The 21,372-nt window shown below is 45.3% G+C and overlaps 1 protein-coding gene across 1 annotated transcript; it reads left to right on the top strand.

Moving 5' to 3' along the window:
- On the top strand, nt 1-19,483 carry LOC119179513 (glutamine synthetase). Its single transcript, XM_037430606.2, has 6 exons — nt 1-1,026; nt 2,666-2,833; nt 3,583-3,735; nt 9,572-9,699; nt 15,300-15,502; nt 18,617-19,483. Exons 1-6 carry the CDS (start codon nt 873-875, stop codon nt 18,897-18,899), a joined length of 1,089 nt encoding a protein of 362 aa, XP_037286503.2. The 5' UTR covers nt 1-872; the 3' UTR covers nt 18,900-19,483.
- The last annotated feature ends 1,889 nt before the right edge of the window (nt 19,484-21,372 follow it).

Below are 21,372 nucleotides of genomic sequence, written 5' to 3' on the forward strand. Positions count from 1 at the left end.
CTCGAAGCAGAGGCTGTTCTCTGTGACAACTTCTTCTTCCTCCAACGAACAAGTAATCCTTGTACAAAATACAGTGGGGAACTCACTAAAGCACATCAATTATAATGCGATATCATGAAACAAATTACTCAACCCGAGTTATCAGTTTGGTAGCTGCATCGGTGATCAGAAGGCCCTCAGCAAACCAAGAAAAAGATAGCAACAAATCACCCGTTTGTGGGGCTGTGCTTTCTGCTATCACTTACGTAGTTCGTTAGTCGCCATGGAAAAAAAAAACTAGGTTACACGTACACGCGCAGACACTGCCATAATGAAAACTGCAATTGACAGGCGCATCAGAAACTAAATGAATAAAGCACGTGAAAACGTACAGCAGCAGATGGTGCAGAGTCAGCTGTTCGGTCAACAACCGAGGAAAGCCGGGTGCGATTGTTGCCAGACGTGAAGTACGAGTTTCGCTTACTCTATCGGCACAAAGCTTACGAAAGGTATACTCTACTAATATAGAGATACGTATTTTGCTGTAATGTCAACTGATAAGGATAGATAATTAAGAGAAACCCTTAATTATTGTGCACAAATACACATTTGCTAATGCCATTTCATAACACCCTTGTTACCAGATGCTTTTTTTTTTCGGTCTGCGCGTTTCATTCGAGTGAAAGGAACAGCATTTCGAAGGCCTCCCTCGGCGAAGGAAATACGGAGGAGAGTTCAAGAAACAAAGCGGTCCCTTGTGCGAAGGAGGGCGCTTGGCCTTGATTGGCGAAGTCGAGGAAAAAAGTTGAGTGAAAGGGTGTTAGTGAATACAGGTGTTATTGAAAGCCCATCTCGGCAGTCTTCGGTGTTTTCGACACGCGAGCCGCAGACATATGGCCATGAAAAGAGCGGCAGTGCTACAGCGATACCTCGATCTGGATCAACCGGACGACGCTGTCTTCTGCACATACGTCTTCATCGATGGAACTTTGGAGAGAACTCGAAGCAAAACCAGAACTCTGGGCTTTGAGCCGAAAACCGCTGAAGGTACGATATCTCTGTGTGTACGAAAGATAAAACGCCTAATGGGACCGACACCTGGCCAGAACGTGCGATTAGATAGTAGTAGAATTTTTTTTTTAAATGAGTTATAGTGACATATTCTCGCAATCTTCTCGCGTTGTGGCTTGGATTTATATTTTTAAATCACGCTTAAATTCATAAAAAACTACATCCGCTGGAAAACTTTCAGAGCACTGCATCTGTTTGCCCCGCGTCGCAGCCGATGCCATTGGCTTACTCGCATCACGTGGCCTCGCGCCGCGATATTCCTTCTTTTCGGTGCGCGCGCGCGTTGAACGCGCAGCGCAGCTGGGCTTTTAGCGTGCGCACAGTACCACGGCGGCTGGATAAAAACAAGGTCGTGACAGTACTTAAGGGTATTTCGTCGCTTTTCAAACGCGCCATGCAGATACGAGGAAGTATACCTTAGCGTTAACCGAACGTGACCTATAAATATCGTTTATCTTCGCATTCTGTGCAGGAAAAACGCCGAAGAAAGGCGTTCTACGTGAATGCATCTAGAGTTGATCGCGAAGAATTTGCCCCTCCTAGGAACACTCGTCTCTGCAGTAACCTATGCGAAGTTTGCAGGGAACACTCGTATGCAACCATATCTTATACCTTAAGCCCCGCCGGGGTGGTCTAGTGGCTAAGGTACTCGGCTACTGACCCGCAGGATGCGGGATCGAATCCCGGCTGCGGCGGCTGCATTTCCGATGGAGGCGGAAATGTTGTAGGCCCGTGTGCTCAGATTTGGGTGCACGTTAAAGAACCCCAGGTGGACGAAATTTCCGGAGCCCTCCACTACGGCGTCTCTCATAATCATATGGTGGTTTTGGGACGTTAAACCCCACATATCAATCAATTATCTTACCTTAACTATCCATTCGGTCTGGTGAGTGATTAAAAACGAAGCACTACATACTCTTCAATTTTCTCGGCTCTTTATGTCTGTATTTTTTGTAACATACTGCACATGCTTTTCGAGAAAACTGGTCAGCCATGAAAACTAAATTTTTAAAAATAATAAAATAACTGTTTACTGGATGAATTTGATGGTGACAGTGGCATGATCATTTGCCGTATCGCAAAGCACTACTGTGACTAATAGAAGCGTTGCGCATGAAATTGATCAGAGATGGTGCTGAATATCCGCGACTTCATGCATTCAGTGCACAGTGAGGAGGGAGCACCCCCGATATGCAGCCATGCAGGAGTGCATGTCGATCCTGTTCATAGTCCCATCCTGTCCTTAGTCGGGCCGAGTTGAGTCGGCCCGACTAAGGCCTCTTGTGACACAAGGCTGATGGGGCGAATTTCATAGAGAGCGGTACTGGGATAGAATGGTCTATGTTGGTAGTTGTCGATTCATAGAAGTTCTCATACGTAAGTATTCAGACTACTTGCGGTATGGGATTTTTTCTTGGACCCCTCCCTCCTTCCGGCCGTCCCCACAATACATTCCTGTGAATTCAGTACCACCAATAAATTAATAACTAAGGGGATCAATGAATAAAGCAGGACACTCTGCTGGCGATCTCACTGACTCACTCCCTCGCTCACCACTGAGTTATCCACCAACTTATCCATTCCCACCTTCCTTAATCCGTTCATTCAACTACAGAGTGCCCGGAATGGACATTCTGCGCCCTTGCATCGTACCAGTGGCCCGACGCAGGCCCCAAGTCCGAAGCCTACCTATCACCTGTCGCCCTGTTCAGGGACCCGTTTTTCAAGGGCCGCAACAAACTCGTCCTCTGCGAAGTACTCCAGCACGATCGCTCACCAATGAGTAAGACGTCATTCTTCGTACGCTGTCAAGTGCTTAACCATAGGTGCAAGCAGGGCAATGTCACTCCTTCCCCCCCCCCCTTTTTTTTTTGAAAAAAAGTATATGTCGGCAGCTTATCACTGCGATGCGTGGTAGGTTCTCTGCAGCTCGAGCAGCCTGCATGATGCTTTTCCGTTTTGCGAGTCAACATTGCAGCGGAGCTTGCAGTCGAGTAGATCACCATGATCATTACCTCCCGACTACTCAGAAAGTTACTAATGACAGCTAGCACAAATATGGTTGTAACATTTAATCGCTTCTAGACATTGAATTTTCGAAAAAGCAACTATTACTTGCCGGATAGTTGCATTTTCATTGTCGTCTGACGAGAATTTTTTTTTTTTTTGTTTTCTAATATTTACTCTACAGCGCATACAGGCAAACAAGCTCTACAGTATAGTTTCTGCGCTCACAAAAACTTCGTTTTTACCATTTCGACTTTACGTGGCCCATCGCCGAGTTCTTCCTTAAATATCGAAGAGTGACAACAAAAAGAGGGAGATGCTGTTCATTAAAGAAGCGAAAATTTCTGCCAAAAGTGTATTTAACCGGTGGCATGGTACTCTGTATGGGAACCATTCACACCTGGATCGTTCACCCACCGAAAAGTTACCAGAGCCTGAGGCCTCCCATACCGCTGCAGCTGAGCGCGCAAGGAACAATACCACAGTTCTGCAGGGACTATCGCTTTCATTCTATTTCCATTTCAGAGACTAATACCCGCCGAAGCTGCCTTAACGCAATGAACAAGGCGAAAGATCAGCAACCCTGGTTTGGTATCGAACAAGAGTACGTGGTAACTGAAAAAGACGGACACCCAGTGGACTGGCCGAGAGACTCTAGGCATACAATCAAGGCTCTAGGTATGTCATGTCATATATTCGTAGCTTACGTGTTGACCCTGTGCGCACCGTAAACGTTGCACTCCGGGCGACAAGAACAACCGACAAGTCTAGTCTGCCTTAGGATGACTGCCAGTTGGGCGTGTTGGTAAAGGTTCACGATTTCATTTCGTAGCGAACACTAATAAATACATCACACGCATGTACGTCATTCCCGACTTCCCCTGTCGCCATTAACAACGTGATATAACAAAATATGCACTCCCATAATCGATGGCACACAACCGGAAACAAACACGTGTCAAGAACTAAAAAAAGAAAACGTAAAACAGAAAAAAACAGAAAAAACGTAAAACAGAAAAAAACAAAAAACAGAAAAAAACACTGGGTTATGTGACGTCCAAAAAAGGAAATTACGCATCTTTTAGTAGAACTGACACTTCACTGACGCAACTGTGCCCTCCTTTTTTTATTCTATACGCTTCCGTTATTTCCCTCGTCGTCCGCTTGTTGTGCCTGTCAATTATTCGTGCGTCTGAAAATTTCGGTTGGCAGGTGCGCTCCTTGCAGTCTGCCTTCTCGGTCACCTGACGCGTATCTCTTTGCGCTACACATCGTCAGCGATGGAAGCGACATTACGATTGTTGGAGCCGATTCCGAAGCAGAAAAATTGCGAGTTTCGAGCAGATTTCGGTGTCATCGGAGCACATGACCAAATATTGCAAGCGACTCCTAGAGTTTAAACCATCATTCAAGCATATCGTAAATATTAAAATACTATTACTTATTGCTAAGTATAATGTTAATAAAGCAATCACTTCAATTTTCAAGAAACAAACAGATGGGTGGTCCACGAACACAAAGTAAGATGAGCAGCATATATAAAGAAAGTACCAGTACATATGGCAGGAATTACAGAAAACCAATTAAGCTGAGCAGCAAATTACAAAAGTCGCCCCAGTCCCATGTAACTATAACTATTGCCAAAGCATCAGTTCACAACCGGTAGGAGTTATATAAGCTTGTGTGCCTAAGAGTGTGGTGCTTTGCTTATGGATTGTGTTGCAGTGGGTGTACTCAGCCCTCTGGAAACGAGTATAATTTGATGGTGATTGCTATGTTTTTCTTACATTTCGTGTGTACCAGTATCAATTTTGTTGTAACTTTGTCGTACTTTTATTTTACCTTTGAACTTGCTGTACCTTTCCTGCTTGGACCTTAAATGGTTCGCAGTATATGATAAATGAAAGAAATAAATAAAGCTATTTTGATATTTCCCGAAAATAGCAAGCACCAGCATTTTCAAAAGTAAAATAAGATTGATGAGCTATACACTCAAAGTGCCAGTTCTTGAGACATAAATGAGGTCAAAGCTGATAAAAGTGGTAATGTAAACAACCACGCATCAAATTCATCACATCAGCAGTTAGCAATCACCAAAGCATTTCACCAAAGTAGTTTGCTTGTAAGACAATAACATAGAGCAAAATCAGATATATATATCGACAATGGCCATTCATGTAGCACTGCCAGTATTAGTGCAAGTTGTTCGACACCTTCTGAAGTTTCACGCCGGTTCCTACTTTTGTATATTCCGCCACACAGCTGGCAAGCAAAGCGCACTCAGCAACGCTCAACTGCGCGTGACATCATACCACGCGTCGTGACACCATATCACCACTATCACATGAAATAAAAAAAGTAAACAAAAACAACGGGATTCGAACCCGGGTACCCTGCGTGCCAGCCCAGTATTCTGACGCAGAGCCACACCGATGCTGGAATCCCCATTGCAAACTTTCCTTATGCAGCTTTGATGTCGGGAAAGGAATCGCGTCAGTACGAGTAATAAAGCGTTTTAGAACAGCAAAGAAACAAGCAGGCGTCACACAAGGCGAATGGCGTACCAAGTTGGTCGTCCAATGCTTCAACCCATTACTAAAGCTTGTTGTTGTTCACCTATTAACTGTGGCGCATAGCCGCTTCAGGTATAATTCTTCATCGTCATCAGCCACTGCACACACAAAAAAAAAATGGCAGCATATCACCGGAGTTAATGATGGAGAGTGGGGCGAAGCATCCGTCCATCCATTCGTTCTTGCTTCCGTCTGTCCATGCGTCCGTCTGTGTGACCGTCCGCGCATCCATCCACTCGTCCGTGCATGCGCCTGTTCATGCGTCCGTACGTTCATCTGTGCGTCCATCCCTGCGTTCGACCATGCATCCGCCCCTGCGTCCGTCCATGCATCCATCCGTCCGTGCAGCCATCCGTGCAGCCATCCGTGCAGCCATCCGTGCAGCCATCCGCGCGTCCGTCCATGCATCTGTCCGTGTGTGCATTCGTCCATCTATTCAACACTCCAGGTACCACCATCTCGCATCTTTTCATCATATATTCCCCATATAGAAGCACCGCCATCCAGCGGACATTCCAAGGACTAAAGGAGAGGTGGCACACGCACACTTTCTTACGGCTTGCGCTTCGTGTTTACTTTGTAGTGGTTCTTGAGAAAGAGAAAGGAAGAGAAAAGTGAGCCCCGTTATTGTCTGCTTCAGTGAGCGACACCACCACAGAGCTCACTAGGGATGGGGGTGAGGAGGGATAAAAAGGGTAGAAGTAAAGGTATAGAAAAGAGGAAGAAGAAGCAACAACAAACTGAGGGGATAGGAGAGACAGGAAAGATGGAAGCACGGTCACTGGAGTCCGAGGACGGGGTACACTTGCGAGAGATGTTGTCGGCGTCTGTAGATGGCGTAGAGCAGGTCCAGTAAGTCAGAGCTTCACTGCCGTCGAAGGTCGTCGGCGACAGGAGGTGACGTAGGGCGAGCCCAGTCGGCCAGAGCTACGGTGACGCCGAAGGTCGCGAGCGCACGGAGCGCGCGGGCGCACAACCGGTCAGCACGGAATACAGCGAGCGAACCCTTCGTGTCTACTTTCCACTTTTAACCACCTCGAGTTCATGGTATATACTAGTTCACTGCATTCATGGCTCTGCGGCGCAACGCTCGCTAAACCTTTGTAAAACCAAGGAGGTTACACCGAGCGAGTATAACGTAGCAACCCTTGCTTGTCAGATAGTGCTCGATGTACATGCCAATGGCTGCTAATGGGGAATGAGAGACAGGGGAATGCGGCTTTTAGTTAACGCGCACACTGCGAATTTTTTTATTGTTCAATAACGCACAGGAGAAATCTCCCACCGGCACCACCTTGCAAATCCAAACGTAAGACTGGTTACGCACTACGACTACTACGAGGGACAAACCGGTGCCGTTGTAAGGAGCTTCGCCCCTAAAAATGCAACAAATACCCACCCACCCACCCACCCATTCACCTATCTATCTATCTATCTATCTATCTATCTATCTATCTATCTATCTATCTATCTATCTATCTATCTATCTATCTATCTATCTATCTATCTATCTATCTATCTATCTATCTATCTATCTATCTACGCCAATTTTAGTTAGGTGCCGTGCACTGAAGTTGACTTATGTTGCAGCCCCGCCGCGGTGGTCTAGTGGCTAAGGTACTCGGCTGCTGACCCGCAGGTAGCGGGATCGAATCCCGGCTGCGGCGGCTGCATTTCCGATGGAAGCGGAAATGTTGTAGGCCCGTGTGCTCAGACTTGGGTGCACGTTACAGAACCCCAGGTGGTCGAAATTTCCGAAGCCCTCCACTACGGCGTCTCTCATAATCATATGGTGGTTTTGGGACGTTAAACCCCACAAATCAATCAATGATTTATGTTGCAGTGTCTACGGCTACTATCCTCCCGACCACCAGCGCTTCCTATCAGCTTCTCGCTTCTGGTGTCGCTAATACTCATGGTCCTGTTTGCATCGTTGCGCAAGTGCAAACAACTGATTATATAAATACCTGCAACTCTTCAATATATGTTCATGCGTGTAACATTTATACAAATATTTAGCGTCATTTCATGACGTGTCACTGAAGCAAAAAAATTGGCCCTAATCTACATGTTACACTGTAAATGTCGTCGAAAGACGATAGTCTTGTGTCTGGAGAGAGTGAACAAAACGTTTATTTGATGTTCTGCGCAAGAAAATCGGTGAATGGTATTCTGCAGGCGCTGCGTTAGAGTGCCTCGAGCGTGTGGCGGAGGCGAACGAGCGCATCTAGGCACGTTAGACACAAGTGCCATCTGGCAGTTATCTTCGAAAACGAAGGCGTGCAGCCTACGGAGAAAGATGCGCGCCGGTCTCAGAGGTACGTGATAAGGTGTAGAACACAAAGCGACGGACAGGTGCCACCACCGTGACGTCATAACAAAGCGTTGGAAACACCTTTTTGAACATCGCGTTGTACTGTCAGCGCAGCGCGATTAAACGCTACATTCCTTAAAGTTACCTGTGTGTGACTCTTCTAGTATAAAGGCAGACATAGAAAACATCGAAGCATTGTTGTGGTGCCTCAGATATGCGCAATAATTGTTTTTTTAATTGACAATCGCACAACTATGAGCGCTAAACTTTGAGCAATATTGGTGGGAGCTGCGGATGGGGTTGGCCGTTTGAGGTATCGTTAGGGTGGACAAACAGACAAATGTACATACATACATACATACATACATACATACATACATACATACATACATACATACATACATACATACATACATACATACATACATACATACATACAGACAGACCAAAATTTTTCTGTCGAAGGTCCCCAAGAAAGACTGTCGTCTTTAAAAAAATTACAACAGGGTGACCTTCCCTCCGCATGCTTCGCATAGTGTCAAATCCTAGGGTACTTGGGATCTGCCATTTTTTTGTTAAGGCTCACTTGATGGTCACATGGTTAAAAATCCTGGTTTTGAGTTTCCCAGTGCCACAGGGGAGTAGCCAGGGGGTGGCACACCGGGCACTTGCCCCCCCCCCCCCCCGAAATTTTTTCGTCGTGGCATAGAGAGCGAAAGTGGTCATACTAAGGGGGTGCCCCTCCCCAAATTGAGATGGTGCCCCAGCCGAATAAAATTTCTGGCTACGCGCCTGCAGCACCACTTTGGAGCAGATTCAAAGTAGATATACTTGGAAACATTGAGCTTTGGAGCGGCCTGTAGCAGCATTTCTCTTTTGCAGCGGCTTGGAGCACTTGGAGCAGTACTTCTGTCAGTGCATAACGTTCATATATACGAACTAGCCTTTTTGTGGCATTCACAGCGTCCGTTGATGTGCCATGACTTAACTGAAAATTTTAATTGCAGTTAGTTTTCCGCCAAATAGTCAACTATATTGCGTCGAAGCAATAAAGCTCTCCGTCCTTAGTCCTTTCTCGTCCTGCAGGTTCCTTCGCTTGTGCTTTCGTCAACTTTAGCCCTGATTCCAACAAGCAAAACGAACCACGCTTCTGCAGCCCGTTCTTTTGTCCCTACATAAAAGAAGGGACAGGTGCTATAGAGAGTTATTTGCATAACCTGCGAAAGAATATCGCAGTGTGACGACAGTACCATTGGTCACAATCCTGCTATTGCTTCAGGCAGTTGTCATTAAAAGAAAGTTTTTCGTCTTCGACTACATTATCCGCAGCTCAGCGGTGTAAACCGCAAACCTTAGTGGAAATCAGGCTTGTTGGTCAATCAGGCTTGCTGAACAGCAAATACCTGTAACAATGTAGCCACTATTTTTCGAGCATTGCTCCTTGCATAAGGTACATACGACAACGCCGTCTCATTCTATTTTAAAAATAAGGCAAATAAAACATCCAAGCCGAGGTGTAGCTCACATTGGATGATTCAGCCCAGTTTCTTAGGTGAAGGACGTGATTTTATGGTTTTCATACACCTGTTCGATCCAACTCACTAACACGTGCTATCCTCTCATTCAGGTCCCTACTGCTTCGGCGTCGGGGCTGATGTCACTTCCGGGAGATACATATCGGACGCTCATTACAAGGCGTGCACCTACGCCGGCGTCAAGATGGCCGGCACAAATAGCGAGGGTATGCTATCTCAGGTAAAAACTTCTTTTCATATAGAGCAATAAGATTCACCCAGTTTGTTTTTGTTTTCAGTGTAATAACATCACAGTATATTATTATTATTATTATTATTATTATTATTATTATTATTATTATTATTAATATTATTATTATTATTATTATTATTATTATTATTATTATTATTATTATTATTATTATTATTATTATTATTATTATTATTATTATTATTATTATTATTATTATTATTATTATTATTATTATTATTATTATTATTAAGTGAAGGAATAAATCTGCCTCATTTGGAGTTATGACAACATCATTGATATCTGTAACTCAACGGCCACATCGGCCGCAACGGCCAAAGGCCATTTTCGTTTCAAAGCTGAGCCCGGAGATCACTGCTGCTGACACCAACAAACATATTACTTCAATAGATAAGTCTCGCACCTCTTGACGGCACCTTCAAACTAAATTTCATACATATTCATCTTTATGCATCGAGAGTGACGAAGAAACGCTACAGCGCCTGAATGAGCCTTCGATGTGGCCTCTCGGATGCCTCTTCAAGCGTTTTCGTGGGGACCTGCGCGACGGCATGCTTCATTCGTCTGAGCTTTAGTGCCAGGTGTCGAAAGTGCCGTGTAACGTAGACATAACAATACTGATTGTTGGCCTAGTTGGCACTTGCTTACTGACATGATTTGGCCGCAAATAATACACACACAAAGTAAAGAAACACTCAACGACAAGCACAAGCGGCACTTCCAACTTGGAAGTGCCGCTTGTGCTTGTCGTTGAGTGTTTCTTTACTTTGTGTGTGTATTATTTGCGGCCAAATCTAGTCAGTAAACGTAGACATATTCTGCCAGATATGCTCGTGGTCTGCCTATATCAACATAAACGAGCTTTTCACTAACCTTTTATTGTGTTCTTTTCCTATTGTTGCTATTTCTGATACATGGCTGGGCTCTGAAATTCGCTCATCTCACATTTTTCCTCCGACCGTCACCACTTTCTGCAGCGACCGAGATTTCAGTGCAACAAAACAGCAAGGCGGTGGAGCAAGGCGGTGCTGATTATCATTGACAGTTCACTTAAATTCGTTAGAAAGAAAGACCTCGAAACTTGCGATGTATCGATGTGGTTAGAAATTTGCTTTGAGCGCCTGAAAAACTTGTTCATTGGGTGTTTCTATTTACCGCCCAGCATTATCCTGCCATGTTTCATGATGTCATGTCGTCTATTGAACATGTAATATCGTCTCAAAGTGGGCACAGAAGAATTGTTCTTGGTGACTTTAATGTGCCTAGAATTTATTGGAGAACGCTCATTTTTTTTCGTTATAATTACTTCACCGAGAAAAAGTGTAGCCTTCTCTGGAATTCTGTCGCATTTAATTCCCTACCGCAACATAACACCGTTGTCCATTGTAGAGACAACGTCTTAAACATCTGTCTGTCAAACGATCAACCCGTTGAAATTGCACGCTTTGACGTCTCTCTTGTTCGTCCTGACAAATTCCTCCCACCACTTCATTTAAGAGTATCTGTATAAGCTGAAACAACGAGTTACAGTAGTCAATTTAAGCAATCACCAAGATTTGCCTACAAGAGTGCTCAATTATGCACGGGCTTACATTATCCGTTGATGCCATTGATTGGTCACATGTTACGGACTAACCAAATTTTGATGACCAAGTTTAGCGGTATACGAAGCTTGCATTAAGCAGCATGCGTAAAACCACAATATACAGCTTAGCATCGTACATATCACCACTGGTCTTTCCCTGAACTTATAAGTGCGCTGAAACATAAAGATCGCGTGCACAGGGAGGCTAAATGTACTCCATTCAGCAAGTTGAGCTTTTTCCGCGCTCTCTCTAATCACCTATATAAACGGGACCACAGTTTATGAATTGCATTGTTGAAAAAAATCTATCTTACAGGCCAGCTGAGTTTTTAAAGTATGCACGCAAACGGTCTAGCATAAGTGGGGAGTCCTTCAGGCTACTGGACTCGGACGGTGTCGAAGTGCACGCCGTCGCTATAACTATTTCGCCACGCATTTTTCATCCGTCTACAAGACCTCAGACTGTAGGACTCAGATAGTACAACAGCCCAAGGCAGTTAGCACACCTAGTGGTCTATCGCTGGATGAAAAGCTCATCAGCTCATACATTAAGCGCTTAAAACCAGACGGAAGCGAAGATGCTGAAGGCCCGTGTGCAGAAATTCGAATGCACGTTGAAGATTCCCAGGTGGTCGAAATTTCCGGAGCCTCCACTACGGCGTCTATCATAATAATAAGGTGGTTTTGGGACGTTAAGCCCTTCATAGTTTTAATATTATTAAGCGCTTATAACCTTTATCATTTCGCCCGAATGGCATCCCTTCAGCCATACTCAAGGCTTATGGTATATTTGACCTTAGTACTGACTACAATATTTAACAACTGTCTGAACGCTTCCACATTTCCCAGCATGTGGGAAACTGCGCGTGTTTTCCCAGTATTTGAGTCAAGCTGCAGAACTGATGTTTCTAATTATCACCCGATTTCTCTACTGTGTGCCACGTCGAAGATATTTGAGCTGGCTTTTCACAACATTCACGACATCTTGTATGTTAGCGTGAATAATTCATTGATTCCTAATCAACACGCATCTCTGTCTGGCCGTTCAGCTACCACAAATATTGCTATAGTTTCATGACACGAATATCTTCACCTATTTCTCAGAGAGAACAGGTTGACGTACAGTTTATACAGTGACCTGAGCAAGGTTTTTGACGTAGTATAGGCCACTCACTGTCTTTGGTTTAACTTGCAAATTTTGATGTTGACTCATCTGATATGAATCTATTGCCCAGCTATCTGCCTAATAGATCATGTTATGCTGCCGTAAATGGCCAAACGCCTTCCTTGTACAAAGAGACTAGTGAAGTTCCTCAAGGGTCGGTATTAGGCCACTCTTATTTTTCATTTACGTTAACGATGTTTCTTTCGCGATTCGTCATTCCTCTTTTCTCTTTTATGCTTATGACATCAAGATATTTAAGGAGATTCATTAGGAAAATGACTGTCGCTTGCTGCAGTCACATTTGTGTTTTTTTCTCCAAATGGTGTGACAACAATAACCTTCGTCTGAATACCTGAAAGACCAAATTCATGAGTATATCTCGCAAGAGATCCATCGTGTCATTTCCATCTATGTCAATACCATGTGCTTATGCAAGATATTGGAATTCAGAAATCTTGGTATTCTTTTTGATAGCATGCTAAGCTTTTCTGCTCACACGAAATCTGCTGCCATGCGTGGCCTTCGTTCTCTTGGCTGCGTTTGTAGAATTTCTTGAAAATTCAGATCTCCTACAATCTTTCACAAATTATACACCGCAATACGTCATTGTCAACTTGAATATGCATCTGTGATCTGGAATGGTCTTGACAAACGTGGCAGTGACGCCATTGAGCGAGTCCAGAAAAAATTCATTAGCATTTACTATCATGGTTTCACTAGAAGTGACTCCGGATCTCATTCAAACACTACTAGATTATTATCGTTGCCATCACATCACAGCCGACGCAATCGCGCTGACCTATCATTTCTTTACAAACCAGTTCACGGTATGACTTCACGCCCATTATTTCTCGGCTGTGTAAGTTTTCTGATTCCGCGTAAGTAAACCAGAGAGAATCGACCATTTCATGTACCTGCAAGCTTGACAACTTCTTTCAACACTCTATACTGTACACAGAATACGAAGTCTCTTTAAGCTGATTGATTGATATGGGTGGTTTAACGTCCCAAACCACCACCATATGATTATGAGAGACGCCGTAGTGGAAAGCTACGGGAATTTCGACCACCTGTGGTTCTTTAAGGTGCATCCGAATCTGAGCACACGGGCCTACAACTTTTCCGCTTCCATCGGAAATGCAGCCGCCGCAGCCGGGATTCAATCCCGCGACCTGCGGGTCAGCAGCTGAGCACCTTAGCCACTAGACCACAGCGGTGGGGAAAGTCTCTGTAATGTGAAAATCCATAAGCTTGACGTTTTTCACAGCCCATTTTCATTGTTTTTATCTCAGCTCTGCACTGTCTTAACATAGTTTTTCACAATGTAGAGGTTTTTCCCTTTTCATTGTTTCAGAAAAGTTTCTACATAGTCGTGAATATTTCTCTTTATTCACTTCTTTTCCATGATTCTCATCTTATCTTTTTATCAGATGCGAAGCTGCTCTATGACTAGCCTGTGTAACGCTATCCCTCCGTCCGCACCACGCTCCCCTAGCCACAGGTGATGGGGCGGTGCCAAGTAGGTCACGCCTTCCTTCGCAGCGCGCACGCATTGACGTCACTATCTCCCTAGCCTGTCACCGCTCGCCGCGTGTCATCTCTCTTGCTTCACCCTCTCCGCCGCTGGCAACGTTCGAGCGCACATCGAGCGAACAGTCTTTCTGTGATGAAACTTGCATGAAACCCAACCCACCTTCCGTGTTTTCGCGTTTCAAACAAACGTTCAGTAGAGTAAACGCTACGCAGAGTTTCACTTCAAACTGTTCTTCCAGCGTCCGCATCGACGCCCATTTCAACCGGTTCAACGCCGTGCGCATGGCTGCTGCTTTGCATTCCATCAGGGTTTCTTTCGGAGAGACGGTCGATATTTTTTTCTTTCCATTTCGCGCTGATTTATTTTTCTTACGTGTTTTCGCTCTTTTTATTTGATTTTACTGAAGAGTGAGTGTATTGTATGTTTATTTGTATGGTTTCATTTTTCGTGCGCATGGACTAAGAAGTTATAGTTCTTCCAGGGAACATTGAATAAATGATTCTTTGATGATTATTATTTTCAATATTCCATAGTCAATTCGCTAAGCGAGAAGAACTGTAGTTTAAAGCAGCGCAAAAGACAGGACAATACAGGCATTCATCATCTATCGGGTGCCGCTGTCCTCTGGCAAATACTACACTGGACAGAGTAGCAGGCGCGTAAATGCGTGGCGATAGGACGCCATGAAAACGAGAATAAAAAGCATCTACCTGATGATTTACTCATCCTTCAAGCACACTCGTGTGCTTAGAGGATGATAACCATTTTTTTTCTTCTTAGTCAATGTATTCATTTTGCCTCACCACTCTCAAGCGCTCTGCACATGATGTTGCCATGAAGTCACGATGACACCCCGAAATTCGGCTATCTGTGACGCCATGGAGACGCCATGGGGACGCCATGCGGACGCCATGGGGACGTGATCATGATTTTTCGCCTCACTCACGTTGACGCCACCGACGGTAGACGCCGACGCGAAACGCTGGTAGAATGTCGGGTTCGATAAGGCCTCAATGAAGATAAGTGCGATACTGCAGATAATCAAGCACTACTTACTACCCCTGAAGTATGCTAACATAATAACTTTTCGCTATGATATCCATTATTTCATCTGTTGCGTATGGGCCAGCAAGACGCACGCTCATCTATCTAACTTTACTAACGTCATATTAGTTACTTGCTCTATTTCTGCTGGTACAATATTATACCTAGTTTATGATGTGTCACATCGCTCACCGATAGCATGGACACAAACGAATCGAAAAACCCGGGCCATCTCTTCGCAGTGGGAATACCAGGTGGGCCCCCTGGAAGGCGTCGAAGCCGCCGACCACCTCTGGATGTCGCGCTACATATTGGACCGCGTTGCCGAAGACTTCGACGTGCTGGTCAGCCTGGATCCGATGCCTTATCCACCGGGAGACTGGCTCGGTTCTGCCATGCACACTAACTTCAGCACCAGGGCGATGCGCAGCGACGGCGGCATAAAGTGAGCCTTCGTTCAGCTCACTATTAGTTTTTCCGAAGCATGTATTGAGAGCGCTCTCGTCTAGCTAAGGAGGCGGGAAGGAACGAAGAGACGTATTTTGACGATATCAGGGTACAATGAATGTTGTGATTTTACACCAGGAAATCCCGATATGATTATGAGAGACGCAGTAGTGGAGGGCTCCGGAAATTTCGACCACTTGGGTTTGGGCCGTAATCGTAATAAATGGACTTCTAGCAGTTTGCTTCCGCGGAACTGAGGTCGTTGCGGCCTGTATTCAATCTAGTAATTGACCATGACAACCACATGACCACCACGGCCATGAAAATTATGGTCATTTTCTGTCCAACGTTTGACACATCGTCCTTTCCTCTGGTACCGATTATTACGGCATGCTGTTCGGCGGGTCAATTGTGATCGGCATGAGATATTTTAGTGCACGCCGATGAAACTATACAACACTAGTGAGGAAAGAGAGTGGACAGGGTGAGTGCTACAGTTATAGCAATAATGGAGCAACCAAGTAACAAATCATTGATCGTGCACCCAATAGCACTGCCACAACATGTTGAAACATTTGTACTGATCACAATACATACAAAAAAACCCAAGCTACGCCCCTGATGAGAATATGACATGTCTACACATTTATTGATTCCTAATTGATTTATATGTGGGGTTTAACGTCCCAAAACCAACATATGATTATGAGAGACGCCGTAGTGGAGGGCTCCGGAAATTTCGACCACCTGGGGTTCTTTAACGTGCACCCAAATCTGAGCACACTGGCCTACAACATTTTCGCCTCCATCAGAAATGCAGCCGCCACAGCCGGGATTCAATCCCGCGACCTGCGGGTCAGCAGCCGAGTACCTTAGACACTAGACCACCGCGGCGGGGCTTATTGATTCCTAATCGCATCATTATTGACACGTGTCGTTACGGGCTTAAAACCGGTTTATTTTTTTTAGTTTTGGCGTTCTGGTAAACGTTTACGTCTGAAAATTTAAGATACTTTTTTCGAAAATACTAATGGTGTCATCCATCAGCAGATTCGGAGCACTTCAGGTAATACTTTCTTCTGCTTCTTGTGGAGCAAGTCTGTTCCATTGGCGGATTGAAAGTGCTCTCTGTATGTTCAATTGGCAGATCTGGAGCAGCTCCGTCTCGAGATCCCCTCCACGGAGCAACTTTTTCTACTCCGAAAAAATCGGCGGATTCGACCGGAAGTCACAAGCACCCCGTGCCTTGAAACGGTGCGAACTTTCGGCGGACCGGTGTACGCCGGTCGCGTCAGTTGCGCCTCGCGTCGGAGCTCATGTTTTGCTAGCGTATAGCGGCTCAGTGCCCAACGTGCCCACTTATGCAAGAAGAGAGACGGACGCATCGCTTTGCATTCTGACCCTGCCATTTGCTCCGAAGGGAGCGCGTGTGTTTCATTGGTAGATTCTCTTATGTTCTTGTGTGTGAGAGTGTAGAACTCTGCGCCAGACGAGCAGAGTTCGTCGGCCACTCCACATCTGCCAATGTATGACACTATAAGACTAAGGTTGGGGGCTCGGATCCCACAGACGGTATGGGTGATTTTCCGTCCACTTTAATTACTATCAACTTAAATGATAATCATTATACCACAATAAGAAACCACAAGTAACGTTTCATATGCTTCTTGGCTTAATTGTCTATCGGTGTAATTATTCTAATATAACGATTCGTTTAAAACTTGCATTCCTTTGAAACTTGTAAGATACTTATATTATTGCGCTAATCCAGGAGAATGGACGCTCGGTACGAGGAATTTTGGTAGCGCGAGGCAAAATACGGAAAAAGGAAGGGACAGACTGCATGAGATGACTGTTTCCGAATACCCGTATTCCACCTCGCGCTAAAAAAATGATTTTCAACGCGTCACCAACACACACATTGCAACTCTCGGTACGAGACCTAGCTTCCCACGTGACGCAGTGGACTGCTTCAAAAAGGACGCGGTGTTGTTTTAAGACGAAGGCCTTAGACATATCCCCACTGGAGAGCGGAATTCAGGCAAATGCCGGTTTTGTTGCTTGGGCTCCAATCGTCCCACTTTGACGTTTGTTAGTGTCAACACGAATGATGAAAAACACTATCATCCATTCATGATGTTTGACATGTGACATGACGTCACATTTGACATGTGACGTGTGACATGATGTCACAGATCAACAAAACTTGTGACGTCACTATGAGTCATACATTGTGACGCCACACGATGGCGTCACCGCATTACATCGTCGCTTGGTCAAAGGTGGGCCGATCACGGAAGCAGTGCAAATCTGAGTGAGGTGCGAAAAGCTTGCAGTGCCTCCGATCTTGAACGCAGTGTGAAACCACGTTACGTGCAGAAAGGTTTCGCGAGGGGGCGTGGCAAAAGCAATACGTAAACTGAGACGAAAAAGAAGATAGCTTTCTCCTTAAAGTCGTCTGAAGCGAATGTGGACCCCGTGAATAAAGCACGAGCACGGTTATCAACTCCGACCGGCTTCAAGAACAATGCGATATGCGGGATCAGCTGCAGGCAGCAGTAAGGGAGGCTCACCTCTTCTACAAGACTTCCACCTATGAGAGCTATTTCAGCACGTTGAGTGTGAAACTTCATTATCGCGTTTAAAAAAGACTTGTTTTAGAATATGATCGTTTCCAATTTTCTTATGTCCCACTAGCAAGATTTCAGTAGTAGGATAATTCATTTAATTATAGTGTTGCTGACTTCGTTAGATCGCAGATATCGCGTCTTCCAAACGTATACAAAAATAGCTGTAATCCTAAGCTGATATAGCCTTTTAATTCATTGCTCATACTTTCGTCTCTGGGAGCTCTGCGTAACTTTGCAGCAATCGATGAGCTGCGTCCACGATCATCACTTGCTTTAGGAAAGCTGTCAGACTGAGGTAAGCCGGAACTTGTCAGCATGCTTTTGACGACTGTGAGATATATGACCTTAGTTTAACGCAAAACACACACACACACACACACACACACACACACACACACACACACACACACACACACACACACACACGAAAATAACTTGCCAGTGCGCCATTATTTATGTTCTCGTCTCTTCTCTGTACCCAGTGCCATCAGAGCTGCCATCGAGAAGCTGAAGAGCAACGCCGACGCCGATTTGGCCAAATACGACACAGCCAGGGTGAAGCGAAACAAACTCCGGGTCGGATCGGGAATGATGGCGACGCCTCTCGAGCAGTTCACCGCCGACGAGTGCTCCAAGGAGGTCAGCGTGCGCATACCACGCACCGTAGTGGACGCTGGAAAGGGTTACCTGGAGGACAGGCGGCCCGGAGCCAACGCGGACCCGTACACCGTCTGCGAGATGATTGTCAGGACCGTGTGCCTATAGTGACCGATTATATGTCTCTGCCCAGCAATCAGACTTCGCAATCGCGGATACGAATGTTGCAGTTCTGAACACATGCTCAGGCTGTGCCGAACCTTAAGTCTTTCCAGCACCGTAGTCACCCCAGGTAACCACTATTTCTTCATTTTTTTCTTCTTGAAACATGTGAGCCCAGCGTGCTGAATTTCAAATGGTGCATATTTAGCATTCGGCAATCTGACAGAGATGACGCTACTTCATTTGGGTTTCAATACATGTTGCTTTCTTGCGGCTGCCGTCATCCTGAAGGCACGATAGACCATGGACCCGAGATACTTTTATAGATATATAAGTATGTGCTCTTCCTACTATGTTGATAGTGCAGGTAAGCATGATGTATGAGGAGCTAACGCTAAGGACTACAGAAATGAAGAGCTGTGCTTTCATCGAAAGTGACCAGCAGATTCTTACTGCATGGTGGTCGCCTGGAGTGACCACCTGATATTTTTTTAACTAAAACTGCCAATTTCCCGTTTTTTTGCGAGGAAATCATTTTCTGTAAAAGGTCTCAGTATAGTTTTCAATAAAACTCTCTTTCCCGCCAAAAATGATGTACTGTGCATGAAAATAGTTAAGAGCCTTTTCACTTCAAACAAAGTACTCCTGGAAATGCACCCTCAATAGACCAGCACAATTACAACTAACGCAGGCCGTCTAGAAGGTCCATGATGTTGCGGTTGGTCTAGATCTCCCAATCCCGTCATGGGTAAAGTCATCGACTCGTCCCTGGTCCTCCAGTGCGCGACCTCTTCAGGACATCAATAAAGTTCTTATCGTTTCATGTCGAACTTTAACAAGACCATTCCACAGAGGTGCACGTATAATCACCTTTATGGTTTACCTTGTTGTCTTCACTCTGCTTTAGATTACTGTCAGTACCACAAGCTCCAATATCCTTTTATTCTTACATCTCTCCCTCTCATAGTAAACGCCTTGTAGCACCTCGCGCAATACGAAAGAGACGTCTTGTTGCTTCTAGCCAACTTCCCTTGTCCGAACTTGATGTTTTAAAAAACATAATCTGGGGCCTAACTCCATCATGCGTGGGCGTGCGTATCAGATGTACGGTTGATCTTGTTCAGCTTGTTTCTCTGTACGGTTTCGTTTCTCGGCGCGTGCAGCTAGTTCTTTCTCCGTCTCTTCAGTTCGCTGCCTATTCTTGATTTCGTTCCACTCTGCCAGTTTGTCCCACTCACTTTCCATGTGAGCCGACGAATCCCACCGAGCCGCTCCTTCTATGTATATGATGCCACGCCGGCTCCCCCTCTAATGCTGTAATACGGCACCGGCCCCTCCTCTTAAATCATGCCCGATGGTGCGGCGAGCAGCGCTGCCAGCTGCAGCGGTTGCTAGGCAACGACTCAGCTCATGGTTGCGGCCACTGGCCACAGCGAAACGGATAGAACACGCCCAACGTAGCTCTCACTACGAAACTCTTTCAACGTTATGCAGGCGCTATAACTGCATCAATGCTGCTGTAAGGCTGTAGTTCCACAACCTTAGATCATTAAATAAGCCCTCATATAGATTGTGTAGGTGCTCCAACGCATACAGTGGGAAAAAGTTATTTATTAAATGCGGTGCACGCAGACACAAACTGGTGTCGTGTCTCGTAGAAAGTATAATGATGTACTTAACGTAGTTAGTTCCAAATGATCATTCAAGTGTTATCTTTCGTTCATCATGTGTAGAACTCAAATTCTCATAAATATATGTGACAAGCTTCCCATAGTGGTTCATAATTCAAAATGAAAACAGTGTATTGTACACGCGTGCCGTGTGTTACGCGGTGTTGACAGTTATCAACGCACACGCGCATCGGCATTTGTGAGGAGCGGAGACTAATTTCTAGCGCACGCTGTAGCTAAACTCTAAGGGTGCCTTCATTTACACGGTCATTATCAAAAGGTATGGAGAGACCTATGATATCATATAACACCACCGATCCCATTCATTTCACCCTATCAGAAGAATAGTAACGTCGACCTCGGCCTATAGTATAACCTTAGATCACAAATGTGTATGCACTATAATGCGAGGAATGGATGGCAAATCGTGATAAGCAAGTGAAAAGGAGTGCAGTGGGAGAGAAAGAGATATAGTCGAAGCTGTTGCAACCGCCACAACTTGCAAGACGGTGGCCCTGAGCATGTCTCGCTGACGTCGCTTTCTCCGTTGTGCCCAACAACCAGCCTGACCCTCTCTCTCATCGTCCTCCCATTTCGTTGATCTTCCACTAAGCTGCTCGCCCAACGCACGCTTTCTATTTAACGGCTCGTTTTGCTTTTCGTCGTTCACTCAGTCTGCGTCTCCCCCATCACCGCACTTCCAAGAAACAGCCGTGGCGACATACAGCCCAGACATCATGAAGAAATACCTTGGGCTCGAACAGCTGGGCGACATGATTTTTCGCGCATAACGTGCGCATCAACGGCCC

The sequence above is a fragment of the Rhipicephalus microplus genome, chromosome 2 (genome assembly GCF_043290135.1).
Source record: "Rhipicephalus microplus isolate Deutch F79 chromosome 2, USDA_Rmic, whole genome shotgun sequence".
Taxonomy (NCBI): Eukaryota; Metazoa; Arthropoda; class Arachnida; order Ixodida; family Ixodidae; genus Rhipicephalus; species Rhipicephalus microplus.